Here is a 16106-nt window from a genome sequence, read left to right on the forward strand (position 1 = left end):
TTGGAATAGTGAAAGTACCATTTGCTCTATGAAAAGGTTCGGGGAATCCCGAGATGGCGCTTGGTGGCTCTCTTCCATTTGCCCAAGCGTCCCACATTTCCATAACCCAAAGACGCAGGATTCTGTTTTCTTCGGCAGCTGCCGATTCTGAGGTCGAGATGCCTGAGATAGGACTGTCATCCATGATGGGAATTTTTGGCAGAGTCATTTCTGAAGACATTTCGACGCTCCCTTTGATCTAGTAAAGTATGGGTGTGAAGCCAGGTTATCACAAAAACCAACCATCGTTCTAAAAAAACCTGAACTGATTATAACAGCAAACAGTTACTTTAAAACAAATAACAGATAGGTAATCACATGTTGGGGTGTGATGCACCTATACAGTTAAATGTGTTTCTACATGTTTTGCAATGGTTGCATGTTTCATCCTAGCTTTACTTACTACTTTTTTTATTATGTTTTCCAATTCCACTCTTTCTCTCTAACATTTTTCTTCTTTTGGTTATTCTTTCTCTTATCTTTTTTTTGGGTTATGATCGAATCCTATATAGATTGCCTACGGATCATGACCCCGCATGAATCAGACCAAGTGTAGTTCTAGGGGCGTTAAAAATGTAAAAATAAATAATAGAATATTTTGGAATTTTCAATTCTTCATAAAAAGGAAATACTCTGGATTACAATGATTTAAAGCTAAAAGACTCAAAAATGAAAACAACAGACTCCAAAAACGCGATGACAATACAGACTCACGAACTGACTTAACAGACTCAAAAGAAAAATACCGAATCGAAAATAAACTAACAGTCTTCAACAAAAAAGAAAGATACAGACTCCAGTAAAATCAAGAATACATTAATGCTCCTGGTGCCCGCGGGACATCATTCGGTCTCGCCGCGGGCCTAAATGCGAGATCCCCTTGCAGTCGCTCCAAATCACGCATAACTTGGCGGACAAAAGTCGTCACTGCAGCGAAAAAGGTGGTACGAGTCATGTCTTCGCATGCTTGACATTTCATGGTAATGTATTCAGCGATGGTTCTGATCCTTTCTCTAATTCTGCCCTTTTCCTGAAGCAACCGCCCTATCTGTTGATTCTGGGTTTCCAACACTTGAGAGTCATGAAGGTGTTGATCTTGCAACTGCTGCATTCCTTCCTCCATTTGAGCCATCAAGTCATAAATGTATTCTCTATCGGCTTTGAAATCTTTAGCCTGCTTGGCTGCCTCGTTCTCGAGAGTGGTTACCTTTCTTCGTAGGCTAGTGATAGTCCCTTCATAGTTCCTCTTCATTTGTTGCACAAAGAGTGCCCGCTCTTCTGCCTTCTTTGTCCATTGTGCCCGGATTTTTGCTAGACTAGCTTCAGACTTTTCCAGGTATTCTTGACATTCAAGGACTTTCTTTTTAAGACCGCTTATAAGTCTTTCGTCAGCCCGGCTTCTTTCCGGGTTTCTGGCAGCTATTTTCATCTTCCGGATCTGAGCTTTGAGGGCCTCATTTTCCTGAGTTAGTTTTTTCTTTTCTTCCTCATCTGCATCGGCTTGAACACCATTTTCAAACTGAAGCTCCATGGCTCGCCTTTCCAACTGGCTTATTTTGGCCCTGTACTCATTTTCTTTGGTCAACCAGTCCCACTGCACCTGGGCCCCATCGGTGAACTGTTGGACATGGGGTCTCTTTACGGGCCTTTCAAAAATCTGGAATCTTTTGCCGAACCAGACAATATACTTAGGGTCCACTTCACCTCTGGCTAGATCTCGCACCATGGTCTTAGGTTCAAGAAATCTACATTCATTCCATACTTGACGAATTTTCCCTTCTGGAAATGTGGCTTTCGGGCCCAATTCAATGACATGTTTACTCAAATCTTCATCATTGGGGATGGTTTGAAACCTTCCTAATTGGCGCAAAACCCTATGTGGCGCATAAGGCTAGATGCTCCGTATGCCCATCAGGAGGAGGTAACACAATTCAGCTGACATGTACACTGCTTCGGTGGCGGGAAGCCATCCGAATGCCCACTCAATTTTATCATCAGTCAAGGATCTCAAATGTGCAAGCCAAGCTTCAGTACCTTCGGGAAATTCAATACCTGCCACTCGGCTTTCAAACTCTTCAATGCAACTCAAACCGGTCAAACCGTAATTCATATACGCCACCCGGTGGCAGAGATGTTCTTGCATCCATAACTGTAGTAGCAGATTGCATCCTTGGAAGAACTTTCCTCCTTCCCGACAAATAGTCAAGGCTCGGTAAATTTCAGATAAGATCAGAGGAACCACAGTGCTGTTGGTTTTCTTGATCGTCACATTGATCATTCCCACAAGACCTATCTCTATATTACCTTCTTTTCGCGGACAAACTAAAACACACAAGAAGGCTACCATAAAAGCTAAACCCCGCCTTGCCTCCCATTTGTCTTTATTTCCAGCATGGGTTAGACCAGTGTTCGGCTCTTCAAAACCCCGGGGGTTACCATATCGATGATACAAGAACTGGAGCGTGCAATACCCCTTAGATAATTTTCCATCCCGAATATCCCGACTAATACTTAGTAAATCCAGAAATCTGTGTGGAGATACCGGCCTTAGTGACAATGGATATCGACTTCTAAGGTTTCCATTAAGGCCCGCATAACCTGCAACCTCCTCCAATGTAGGTGTGAGCTCAAAGTCAGCGAAACGGAACACATTGCGAGTCGGGTCCCAAAAAGGTATTAAGGCTTCAATTATGTCCGACCTTGGCTTGACGTTCAATAGTTCGACAAGGCCTCCCAGAACTCTTACCACTGTTTCCCTACTGCCTTTTCCTAGATCATTCAACCACATGTGGAGCTTTAAGGGGATCTCATCAAGGACTGTAAAGGGTTCAATTTTGTTTGTGCTCATCGTGCACATTTATTAAGGTGATTTAATAACTCAATTTGACCCAAAAGAGTAACACTATTTTTCAAAGTTTTGCTTCAAAAATAAAATCCAGTTTTGCGGATACGGCCTTTCAGCACTTCGGGGAAGAAGATTTTAAGGCTGTGCCGGTTAACCGTTAAAAATGAACCAAGGTGGCTATTCTTGCAAAAACAGCCTTCCGGCGCCATTTTGGGGACATTCGGCTTAATTTAAACAAGAATGGCATCACCCGATTTATTTGTGACAAAAATTAAAATTTTGGTATTTTTGGGCTATTTTTGCAGAAAGGGAAGTTGGACCCGATGAGGGTTGCATACGTATCCCACATCCGGTGAGAATCAAACTGGCGTAGTTCGGGCAGATTCGACGAAAATAAACCAACTAATTCTAAAAACTTTATTTTTCTTTTTCTCTTTCTTTTCTCTTCAAAATTTTGGCAGAGTTTCAACATATTTTGGACACTGATTTCTCAAAACAACTATCTCTCTGAGCCCTCACACTGCTATTTTCTTTTCCCAATTCCTTCTATTATTCATGAGCCAGTCAACATGCAAATTCGAAGCAAATAAATGCACAAGTAGCAAATAGAATGCATCAGGATGATCTTTCATTTCAGGTACACCTGTCCTAGACAGACCCAATCCCTGTGTTGAGCCTCCTAAGTCAAATGCATGTGATGCAAACAAACGTTCCTACTAGGGATCCAGCATGAGTCTTTGTTATACTAGGTTTAAAACTTAGGTTTATTGTTCTAGACCTGGCTTACCCGTGCGGACAACTCAAGCCGAGGGAGGGTAGCATACCGGGAATACAGAAGCTTAACCGGCTTAGCAACTTGTCCGAATCTCGTTCTAAAATGGGATAAGACTCTAGAAGAAAAGAAGTCACACGAAGTGCACCCTTCTCCATGATTTAGAAGACTCAGAGAGAGGAATGGTTTCGTAGCAGTTTATATACAGTTCACAAAATATCAAAGCGGTAAAAGCATTTTTTTGCACATTAGGCTCCAACATGTAGAAAAATCAAATAATAGATAAAGCCAATTATAACAGCTATTCTAAGCTTGAATTCTTGAACATTGAATCAAAGATTCTGGGTTCGATCCCCAGCAGAGTCGCCAGAGCTGTCACACCTCCTTTTTACACACCCGAAGGTATATATAGGGCGTTTTTCCAATTTACGTGACATTATTCGAAATGAGATTATTTATTTATCAGAGTCGCCACTTGGAATATTTTAATTGGTGTCCCAAGTCACCGATTTATTTTTAATCCCAAATCGAGGAAAACTCAACTTTTCTTTTGAAGTCTGCGAACCAGAAATTCTGAATAAGGAATTCTGTTAACCCGAGGGAAGGTGTTAGGCACCCCCGAATTCCGTGGTTCTAGCACGGTCGCTTAAACTATCATAATTAGCCTATTATCTGATTTTAATACATGTTTTAGCCTATGGTATAATTTTAAATTATTAATCACTTTTAATTATTTTAAAGAAGATTTAGCGTCGTTTAAAACATGTCTTTGGATCGCGCCACATAAAATGCACCCGCAATCTGAAACACATTTTATTCAACGTTATTAAGATTTGGATTTGGGTCACATGAAATGCACACCTAAGTTTAGGAAGGTAATATTATTGAAATGACGCGCCTAAAGCAGCTACGAGTTCTTAACTTTGCGAGGGCCATGGAGATTTGCTAAATGGCGCGCCTCGAATTCTAAAGATTTTTTTTAAAGAAATAATTAAATGAGGGCCACGCATTTGAGATTTTATTTGGCATGGAACTCCTCGATTCCGATTTTAAAAGGAAACTCAAACTAAACTTCGAGGGCCATATACTATATCTTATTTAATATGGCGCACCTCAAATCTAATTATCCAAAAATTCTAATTATCTAAAAATTCTTATTTTTCAAAATTGTGAGGGCCATAGACTATTTATCAAATAATGCACGCCCCATCTAAGTAAAAATACTCCTTTTTTGTAGCTAAAGTCACTGATTGCATGATGGGTATTTACGCAGGCTCGTTGGGCTTCTAAACATAGAAAAGGCCCAGAGGGAGAAATGTGTGAAGGGCAGCCCAGGCCGGTTAAACTCTTCACAGTAACTGGGCCAATGTTGAGCCCAAATCACAGGGCAATAGGCTGTACGAAAATTACTTAAATACAAATTAATTAAAGCTCGGGGCATCTGAAAATTAAATTAACATCTTTAAACGAGACTTCTATCTCAATCCTAGCCTTATTGAATTAATCAAACTCTTTTAAGAACATGGACACGTGCTAAAACTAGGGGGACTCATGTCAAACCCACACAAGGGCCAAATTTCATGGCTATGGGCTGGTATTCTCTGGGCTTCGAATTAAGCCCACCAGCCTCAGCACTTCGCATTTTCAGTATACATTTAAAGACAAAACAAATAACATTTTTATGACATTAAGCTCCAACCCTTTTAAATACACAACAAGCCTTTATGATGAAAAGGAAGAAGGGTATGCTTTCGTTTCCAAAACAAAGAGACCTTTCATTTTTAAAGAACATGCAAACCATACAGATCTGGAAATCAACATCACTGCTGATTATCTCTTGAAACAACATCTTTAGTAGTTTTAGCAGAATGCTAAAGCCATTCGAGTCAGCATATCAAAATACAATACCATATGTTGAGTATGTTCAAAAGTCTAAGCCAACATTAAAGAAAAACAGACAACCAGAAGTTTATTGACAAAACCTCATGTTCAACTTCTGAATATCATACTCATATTGAAACCAATAGTACCAAAGCCAAGGTCAAACACATCTAACAACAATCCCTTATCAAAACTTAAAATAGACTACCAAGATTGGCTTAACAGCTTTACAAATGCCTTAATCGTAACAACTTAAGGAGCGTATAAACACATAACAAGACTTAATGAATATGAAATCAAAATACTCTAAGATAGAATGTTATGAACACTGGTATCATCATCATTTCATTCCCATTTCAACAAGCCATTTGAGGTTGGATGAGTACCTTGTTATAGCAGCAAACAAAGAAGATAAGCTGAAGAATTTAATATGAAACAACAACAAAAGTCAGCAGTGGAAATAGCCAAAACGAACAACAAATATCCAGCCCTTCAACCCAGCTTAGAACCCCAGAATCAATACTAGTTTCAGAATCTTTGGAAATCTGACTGAAAGGAAACTTGAGAACCATGCAATTCTATGCAAATTTCAATATTTTAAAGTCTAAAGAAACACAGTTGTTCCTCCAGTTTTTCAGTATTTTTTTGTCTCTCCCCAAAAAAAATCTCCCTTAAGCTGCAAGTAACAATGCCTTTATAGGCTAGTTACTAGGGCAACAAAATGTAAGCTAAGCTTTGCACTTTACCCTTTCTTAATTTCCTTTTTTACTACTTAGTCCCTGATTTTCTGACTTGGTAATCAAGTTAGCCTACTTTCAGCTTTCTAGGAAGCTTCCTAAACTGATATTTTAGAGATTCTCTAACTACATTATCCTAATTACCCCTAGATTGCCCTGTTTTTACTTCTTCATGCCAAACAGAAATCTGGGCCAATCGACCCAAATCAATGGGTCTGAATAGACCCAGATTAACACTTTCTTGGGCCTTCTAGTTTCAAGGCTCGTGTGGATTCATTGGGCTAGGCAGAATTGCCCAAGAGAAGAATTGAAATATCTTTCGTTTGAAATCCAGAAAACAAAGAAAACAGAGCAAATAAAACATAACAAACTCAATTCTAAAATACGCCACCAACAGACTAATCAACCAATTTTAATACTAACATATGAAAACAGAACGAAATCATTTTAACGAATTAACTTAAAAACTACTGTTATGCGAAATTACTCCTGAGTAATAGAAAAACAGAAGAAAAGAAAAACAAAAAAAAAACAAAAGAGGGAACAGAAGTGGAAGAGAAACGGGAGAAGAGCAAAACAAATGAAGAAAACGAAGGAAGAAGGATGGAGGAAATACCTCTAAAATCGCTCGAACCAGAACTGATAAACCTTCGAATAACTCCGATATGACTCAGAACAGGTATTAATTGTATGTTCTCAACGAAAACAAGCAATTAATACCCGTTTCAAGCCCTATCGCTCAAAGAAATTGGAAAGCTTGACGGATTTCTTTTCCTTTTGTTTTCAGATTAAAAAAAAGGGCCGATTTGGTGAAGATTTAAGGAGAAATGGTGCTGGATTGGGGTTGAGGGAAGGCTGGTGGTTGCATGGGTGAGATTTGGGGTTGAACAGAGGTGGCGCCGCCACCGGAGAGAACAAGGGTGGCGCTAGGATTTTCCTTTTAAATCAAGATTCGAGGCGCTCCAGACAAATTCGAAAGAAAAGGAGTGAGGATTTGGAACAGGGAGGTGAAGGGGAGATTGAATAAAAACGGCCCAAATATCAGATTTTGTATTCCTCTCCAAATTCTTTTTATTTACAAATTCTTTTAATTAATTCTAAATAAAAGTAAAACCTGAATAAAAATCTTAAAACTAGATTATCCTTCCAAATTTAATTAATTAACTCTAAATGATAATTATCACAACTAATTAAATACAAAATTGAAAGAAAACTACCAAAATTCGAAAGTAAAAATTAAAAAATGCAAAAAATGAGTTATGTTTGGTGATTTTTCCATTTTCGTAAAACAAACTAATTTACTAATTAATCTAATAAATGTAAAATTAAATCCTAAATGCAATGCGTGATATTTTTGCTATTTTTCACAATTTAAATAAAATTAAATGTGCACACAAAATGTAAACAAACACGAAAATTGAGCAATTAATTCCTAAAAACCAAATAATAAAAGCAAAATCCTAATTTTGAGGATTCTGTAGGAGTAATTCATGCGAGACAAAAATCACGTGCTCACAATCGCAATATGTCATAGAACGGGCTCAATTGCAGCTACATATGTGGTGGAATGAATTAGAAGAAGATGGCTGAGATTGGGTGAAAGAACAATTGGGTTCCCTGATAGACATCATGCACATCAAACCCCGGGAGGATTTAATTAAAGCCTTGGTAACCTTTTGGGATCCAGTCCACAATGTGTTCCGTTTCTCAAATTTTGAGCTCACCCCCACTCTGGAAGAAATGGCCGGGTATATTGATTTTGGCCAAGAGATAAGAAAGCAACAACTCATATTCCCAAGGGCTCCTTCTGTGCACAAGTTCTTCGATCTTCTGAATATTAGCAAACAAATGAATAAGGCCCGCGTGAGCAAAGGGAGTTGTTCATTCTATTTCTTGTATTTCAGGTTCGGGCACTCGGCCGGGTTTGAAACACATGAAAAGGGGTTGAATAACAAACAAGACAAGAGCATATGGCAAATTCATCGTCTGTTTGCCATCATCCTGGCATTTCTAGGGGTCATGGTCTTTCCGAATGCAGAAGGCACAATAGACACTCGTATGGCCAGAATCTCACAGATCCTCGTCACAAAAAAAGATCACACACTTATCCCATTGGTACCGACAGACATTTACCGAGCATTAACCTTGTGCAAATCTGGTGCTCAATTCTTCGAGGGTTGCAATGTTCTTCTTCAAATATGGATGATCGAACACCTGTGCCGTCATCCTAAGTTCATGAGATATGCTTCAGACGGGAACAATTTCATCAAAAAGTATGAGGCGTCGAAGCTTGTGTTTCCTATTTAAGAAAACTGGGAGCGAATCAAATTGAATGGACCATAGGATGGCTCCCGATAACAGAAGTCATATACATGACCGCTTCAAAGGACTACTTGATGATGATGGGAGTGAGAAGTATACAACCATATGCACCACAAAGAGTTCTAAGACAACTAGGAAGATATCAGGTAATACCCGGAGATGCAGATCTAAGCACCCAAGTCATTGAATTACACCCAGAAGCAACGCTACCTGAGGTTTTAGTTCAAAGGGACTGGAATGACTGTCAGTATCTAAAAAGTGACACCCAAGTACCAGACCCGGCTAGGGGCGAAGTTGATCCCAATTATGCTGCTTGGTTTGAAAAAAGTTTTTATGTGAACAATGAGCCAGAGCCCGAGCCCGAACCCGAGAGGCCTGCCAAAAGGCCCCATGTTCAAGCTTTTGATGACAAAATTCAGGAAAGGTTAGCCTGGGGGAAAAGGAAAAGAAATAGCAAGCCAGCATTCACGCTTTACGAGAAGAGTTGAGAAATGTCACCTTCAACAATGATCTACAGGAACGAGAGGGCGAGGGTGAGAGGAACAGGCTAGTTCAAGAAAATGAAGCTCTCAGAGCCCAGGTTCGACAGCTGAGAATAACAACCGAAAATCCAGGAAGAAGCAGGAAATATGAAAGGCTCATTTACAACCTTACGCAAAAGGTGCGTGACTGTGAAGATGATCTGTAGAAAGCTGAGTCTGAGCTAGAAAAAGTACGAACAAAGTTGGCTAAAAATGCAGAGGGGCATGCAACTTTCGTTCAACAGATGAGAGAAAGATATGAAAGAGGGGTCACAGGTTGGGAAAAGGAGATTAGCAGCCTCAAAAGTAAAATGGCTAAACAAGCCAAGAATTTTTAAGCCGAGAGAGAACATTGCTACACTTTGATGGCACAGTTAGAGGGAGATCGACAACACTTGCAAGAGCAGAATCACACTGCCACCCAGGTCTTAGAGGCTAGATCCCAGCAGATTGGGCGTTTGTTGCAAGAAAAATGCTTCATAAGGGAAAGGGTCAGAAGGATCACCGACTACATCATGATGAAATGCAGTGAGTGTGAGGACATGACTAGATCCATGTTCTTCACCACTGTGATGATCTTTTTCTGCCAGATAATGGAGGATCTCTATCAGCTCCAAAATGACATGGCACGTAGGCCCGCTTCAAGACCAGTTGGTGTTCCTATGACAGGATTGGAGGCACTGATGTACTCTTAATTGTATTTTCTTTTTCGAGTTTGTACTTTCATTTTTTTTTAAAAAGTATGTTTCGAGTCTGTCTTAAGTTTTAAATTCCTAGAAAAAGTATGTCTTGAGTTTGTTTGAAGTTTTAAAGTCCTAGAAAAAGTATGTTTCAAGTCTTTTGTAATTCAGTAAAGTAGAGGTTTTATTAATGAAAATTGGAAATTCCCAAAAAAAATTCTTTATTTTTTGCATTTATCTTCTTGAACTATGTAATGATCTGATTCACGCGGCGTCGTGATACGTAGGCAATCCACATTGGATCCGGTCATGATTTTGTAAATAACTCAAATAAAAGAGGGATGTGGAAAGAAAAAACCAAAAGAAAGAAAAAGAGAGCCAAAGAAAAACCAAAAGAAAAACGAAAAAAGAGACCAAGAAAAAAAGAGGAGAGGAAAATAGGAATAAGAGGAGAAAAATCAAAGAACCAAAATGGAAAGAAAAGAAAATTGGGGAAAAGAAAAGCTGGGATGAAATATACGACCGTTGCGAAACATGTAGACACACATTTAACTGTATAGGTGCATCACCCCCCAACGTGCGATTACCTATGTGTTAATTGCTTCAAATTGACCGATTTGTTGTCTACTGCATTAAAGTACAGGTTCTATATTAAGGTGGTTGGTGTTGTGGTAGTCTGGCTTCACATCCATACTTCACGAGGTTAAAAGGAAGTGTTGAAATGTCTTCGGAAAGTCATCTGCCAACAGTTCCTATTCCGAAGGATAGTCCGATCTCGGCCATCCCAATTTCTAAATCAGCAACTGTTGAGGAAAATAGAATTCTGCATCTCCGCATGATGGAAATATGGGACGCCTGGGCCAACAAAAGAGAACCACCAAGTGCGATCCCTAGATTCCCTGAGCTTTTTCCCAGGGCAAGTGGGACCTCCAACATCCCCATAAGTTATCCAAATACCCCACTAGGATATCTTACCTTTTTAGCGCACTTTGCTCGAACACCTTCTGAGGCTTGCCCCCAGGTGTTAACTTCAAGTGCGGCTTTAAACATATTCACTGCGCCACCTTGTTCAGCTACGACACAACCTACTCTACCCAGGACTAGCTTTGATTCATGTTCCTTCACATTTCAAGCACCATCTTTCCCACTGGAACCTACCCAGTTTACTACAATGCTTGCCCTCAGCCGCCTCGGTACAAGTTGATCGCAGGGCAGGAGAAAACCACAAAAACCCCTGAACAAGAGGAGATTACCAAAAAGATGAGAAGCATGGAGTAAAGTCTCAAAAATATACAGGGTCTGAGTGGGCAAAAGAGCATATCCTACGCTGACCTGTGCGTGTTCCCGCACATACATTTACCCTTGGGTTTCAAAACCCCAAAGTTTGAAAAATATAATGGGCATGGGGATCCCATAGCCCACCTCAAAAGGTACTTCAACCAATTGCGGGGAGCGGGCAGAAAAAAGGAGCTTCTCATGGCTTACTTTGGAGAGAGTTTAGTCGGCATTGATTCTGAATGGTATATGGATCAGGATATATCTTGTTGGCATATATGGGATGACCTGGCTTGGGACTTTGTCAGGCAGTTTCAATATAACATCGACATTGCCCCTGATAGGAATTCATTGTCAAATCTAAAGAAGAAGTCCTCGGAAAGCTTCTGAGAGTATGCTGTCAAATGGCGCGAACAACCAGCCAAAGTCAAGCCTCCAATTGATGAAACAGAGATGGTTAGTGTTTTTCTTCAAGCCCAAGAGGATGATTATTATCAGAATATGATGTCTGCAATGGGGAAGCCATTTGCCGAAGCCATCAAAATCGGTGAAATGGTTGAGAATAAGTTAAAGACAGGGCGTATCATGAGTCAGTCTGCTATACGGGCTACCTCCCAAGCAATTCAAGGTGGGTCTGGAGGTGTAGCAAACCGAAAGAAGAAAGAAGAAGCGGCAATGGCAACTTCAAGTGTAAGAAAACCACCCAAACCTTATTTCTCTGAAAGAACCCCACAACATTACTACCCCCACCAGGATGTGGCTTATGCTATAGTTCCTCAGCCATACACAGTGATGAATGCACAACCCTACGCTAGGCCACATCAACAACTTAATCAAAATCGAGCTCCATTTCCCAGAAATCAACCTCCTCACCAAGCCCAGTATAATCCCCGACCTCCATAGAACAACTTCCGTGCCTGGGAACCACCCAAGATGGCAAACTTCATACCCATTGGGAAGTCATATTCTAGCCTTTTTCCCAAACTTGTCCAGATGGGTTTGTTGCATCCTGTACCCCAAACCAAGCAGAACCCAGTGTCGCCCACTTACAGAGCCGGTACTCGATGTGCTTACCACTCAGGGGTAGAAGGGCATGATATAGATGACTGTTAGACCTTGAAGAGGGCTGTGGAAGATCTAATAGAATAAAAGAGAATAGTGCTAAAGGACGAAGACGTTCCTAATGTAACCAACAATCCATTACCGGCTCACAACAATGGGCCAGTTATTGGAATGATTTGTAAAGATAGAGAGTTTGACCCAGCTCTAAAATCCATCATTGCCATAACCGATGTGGAAAGGAAACCAAAAGCTGTCGCGAAATGAGACAAGGGGGAGAAAAAGAGCAAACTTAGAATACAGAAAAAAAAAGTGGGAATTGAAACTGGGGCAGCGCCATCAAAAGAGGTCGTTCTCTATGTTCACCAAGGCCACAAGAAAGAACATATGTCATTGAGCCCTCCTAGAAGGTTTGAGTTAAACAAAGGAGCTAAAATGTATGTGCCCGAAGGGACCTACGTGGTGCGGGGGCCAGTAATTTCACCAAGGCTGAATGAGCCCGTGGTTATTGGCTGCGCACCGCAAAGGCCCATGACAGATACCACTGCCGTTCCACGGAATTACAACAAAGCGGTAGTAACTTACAGAGGTAAAGAGATCTCGGGAGAAGTTTAGGAAAATAGCCCGGCTGAGTAATACCTCAATTTGGAGGAAATGAATAATGCCACAAAGAAGCATTTCCTACCCAAGAAGCCAGTAAGTGCTGAAGAAGCAGAAGAGTTCTTCCGGAAAATAAAAATGGCCGACTATGAGATAATTGACCAACTCCGAAAATCTCCTGCTCAAGTCTCTTTGTTGTCTTTGCTAATGAATTCAACTGAACATCAAAAAGTGTTGATCAAAACTCTCAATGAAGCATACGTACCCATTGAAACCACTATGGAACAGCTAGAGAGGATGGCGGAAAGATTTTTTACAGTCAATCAAATCTCTTTCAGCAAGAATGATTTGCCCCCGGAAAGGGTCGCCCACAACAAAGACCTTCATCTAACAGTTAAATGCGAGGGGTATTATGTGAAAAGGGTCATGCTAGATGGTGGTTCTTGGTAAATATTTGCCCTCTCTCAACCCTGCAAAGAATGGAAATCGGTACTGAGAGAATCAGGCCCAACAACATCTGCGTGTGTGCCTTCGATGGCATTAAGAGAGATACCATTGGTGAGATTGATTTAATTTTGACTATTATGACGGTGGATTTCGAGGTGACCTTTCAGGTTTGGACATGGATAGTTCCTATAATTGCCTCTTGGGAAGACCTTGGATTCATGCAGCAGGGGTTGTACCTTCTACTCTCCACCAGATGGTGAAATTCTAACATAAAGATCAGAAGATTGTAGTTCACGGAAAAGATGAGCAATCGATTTACCGAGACCCGTCAGTCCCATGTCTTGAGGTTAGTGAAGGAAGTGAACACATAGTCTATCAAGTTTTTGTGGTTGTGGTCGCAGACCAATGTAAAGAAGGGAATCCTTGTCCTCAACCCTTTCTCTCAAAGGCATCAATTATGGTTGCCAAAGAAATGATCAGGCATGGGTACAAACTCGGGAAGGGCTCGGGACATCATTGCAAGGAATCGCCAAACCTATCACTCTGGTTGCTAGTGAGAAGTTCTTTGGGGTAGGTTTCCAACCCATGTTAGCTGATGGAAAATGGGCAGATGAATGAAAGAACAATGGTTGGGTCTTGCCTTAGCCGATTCCACATCTTTATAGAATATTTGTCAGGCCTAAATACAATGAGGAAGAGGAAGATGAGGCCTTAACGGCCGAGGAAATTGAAAAAATCTGTAGGGCTATGAGGCAGTTGCTGTATGAAACCTACATGGTCCAACCAGGGGAAGTCTCAAGCACTGCTGACGTGCTATACATGGGACCTAGTGCCAAGCTACAAAATTGGAAGGCTACTTTATTCCCAATCAGGCGGGAATCCCGGTAGTCCAGTCCTGCCACTTTTTCTGCAGCACGAGTTATTTCAGGGTGTAACTCGGATGTTTTCTTTAATTTCCTGTCTTTAATTTCCAATGTAAACCCTGTTATCTTCAAATTCAATGAAATAAAATCAATATTTCATCGTTCATCTCTCTACTCTTTCTAATTTTTGTTATTTTTCTCTTATTTTAGTTCTAATAATGCGGCTTTAAATAACATGACATGCTTGCGGACTTCATGCCTAGATCCAAACACGCTGTCTAATTGTGAAATAATGAACCAAGAACCGGAATATGATGAAGAAGAGACTTTTAGGGAAATAAATCGAGAATTGGAATAATTTGAGAATAAACCTAAGCCGAACTTAAATGATACCGAGCCGTTTGATTTGGGTTGTTCTGAAGAAGTCAAAGAAGCCAAGATAATCATTCACACAGGTGAAAAAACCCGGGACGCATTGATCCAACTCTTGTTTGAATTTAAAGATGTGTTTGCTTGGTCATACGATGACATGCCAGGACTAAGTGTTGAATTGGTGGTTCACAAGTTGCCAACCTACCCCGATTACCCCCCTGTCCATCAAAAGCAAAGAAAGTTAAAAATTGATATCAGTGACAAGATTAAAGAAGAGGTCACAAAACAGTTGAAAGCGGGGGTGATCCGAGTGGTTCGATACACTACATGGTTAGCCAATGTAGTTCCAGTGCCAAAGAAAGATGGGAAAACTCGAGTGTGTGTGGATTACAGAGATCTGAACAAAGCAAGTCCTAAGGATAATTTCCCTTTGCCAAACAACCACGTCCTTCTTGATAACTGCGCCCAAACATGAGATACAGTTCTTCGTGGATTGTTATGCAGGATATCACCAGGTGTTGATGGATGAAGAGGATATATAAAAGACAACTTTCACAATACCCTGGGGAACCTACAGTTACATGGTCATGCTTTTTGGTCTGAAGAATGCGGGGGCAACCTACATGAGGGCCATGACTGCCATTTTTCATGACATAATGCACCAAGAGATAGAGGTGTATGTGGATGACGTGATCATAAAATCCAGGACCCAGGACGACCATGTTCGAGACCTGAGGAAATTCTTTGAGCAGCTGCGTAAATATGATCTGAAACTAAACCCAGCCAAATGTGCATTTGGGGTTCCGTCTGGCAAACTCTTGGGATTCATAGTCAGTCGGAGGGGCATCGAGTTAGACCCATCAAAGATAAAGTCCATTCGAGATTTGCCTCCTCCAAGAACCAAGAAAAATATTATGTCTCTGCTAGGAAGATTGAACTACATCAGCCGATTCATTGCCCAGTTGACTTCTACATGTGAACCCATCTTCAATCTGTTAAAGAAAGATGTAGCAATTAAATGGACAGACGAGTGCCAAGAATCCTTTGACAAAATCAAAGAATATCTGTCAAACCCGCCAGTCTTGGTCCCACCCAAACTTGGGAGGCCTTTGTTCCTATATTTGACAGTCTTGGAGAATTCTTTTGGATGTGTCCTCGGACAACATGACATGACCTGAAGGAAAGAGCAAGCAATCTACTATTTGAGTAAAAAGTTCACAAGTTATGAAGCCAAATATACCCTGTTGGAAAGAACTTGTTGCGCCCTAACTTGGGTCGCTCAGAAGCTTAGGCATTACTTGTTGGCCTACACCACTTACCTCATTACTAGTTTGGATCCTTTGAAATACATATTCCAAAAGCCGATGCCCACAGGGAGGTTGGAAAAATGGCAGATACTGCTCACGAAATTTGACATAGTCTACGTTACCCGCACAGTACTGAAAGCCCAGGCTTTATTAGATGACCTGGCTGAAAACCCTGTTGCCGATGAATACCAGCCTTTGAGCACCTACTTCCCGGATGAAGAGGTAAATTTAGTGGAGATAACATCAGAAGACACCCATGCTTGGAAAATGTTCTTTGATGGAGTTGTGAACGCTAAAGGTGTTGGAATTGGGGAAATCTTGATCTCACCCACTGGTCAGCATTATCCAGCCACAGCCCGGCTTCAGTTTTTCTGCACAAACAACAC

The 16106-nt window shown here is 40.8% G+C and overlaps 1 protein-coding gene across 1 annotated transcript; it reads right to left on the reverse strand.

The window, feature by feature from the left end:
* Nucleotides 1-844: 844 nt before the first annotated feature.
* On the reverse strand, nucleotides 845-1765 carry LOC138891319 (uncharacterized). The gene has a single exon (XM_070174707.1). It carries the CDS (start codon nucleotides 1763-1765, stop codon nucleotides 845-847), a length of 921 nt encoding a protein of 306 aa, XP_070030808.1.
* Nucleotides 1766-16106: the final 14341 nt, after the last annotated feature.

Source organism: Nicotiana sylvestris, chromosome 1, assembly GCF_000393655.2.
Source record: "Nicotiana sylvestris chromosome 1, ASM39365v2, whole genome shotgun sequence".
NCBI lineage: Eukaryota > Viridiplantae > Streptophyta > Magnoliopsida > Solanales > Solanaceae > Nicotiana > Nicotiana sylvestris.

Bases quoted from the DNA above. Each gene is read 5' to 3' on its own strand.
- LOC138891319 (XM_070174707.1), bottom strand. From the start codon at position 1,765: ATGGTGCGAGATCTAGCCAGAGGTGAAGTGGACCCTAAGTATATTGTC.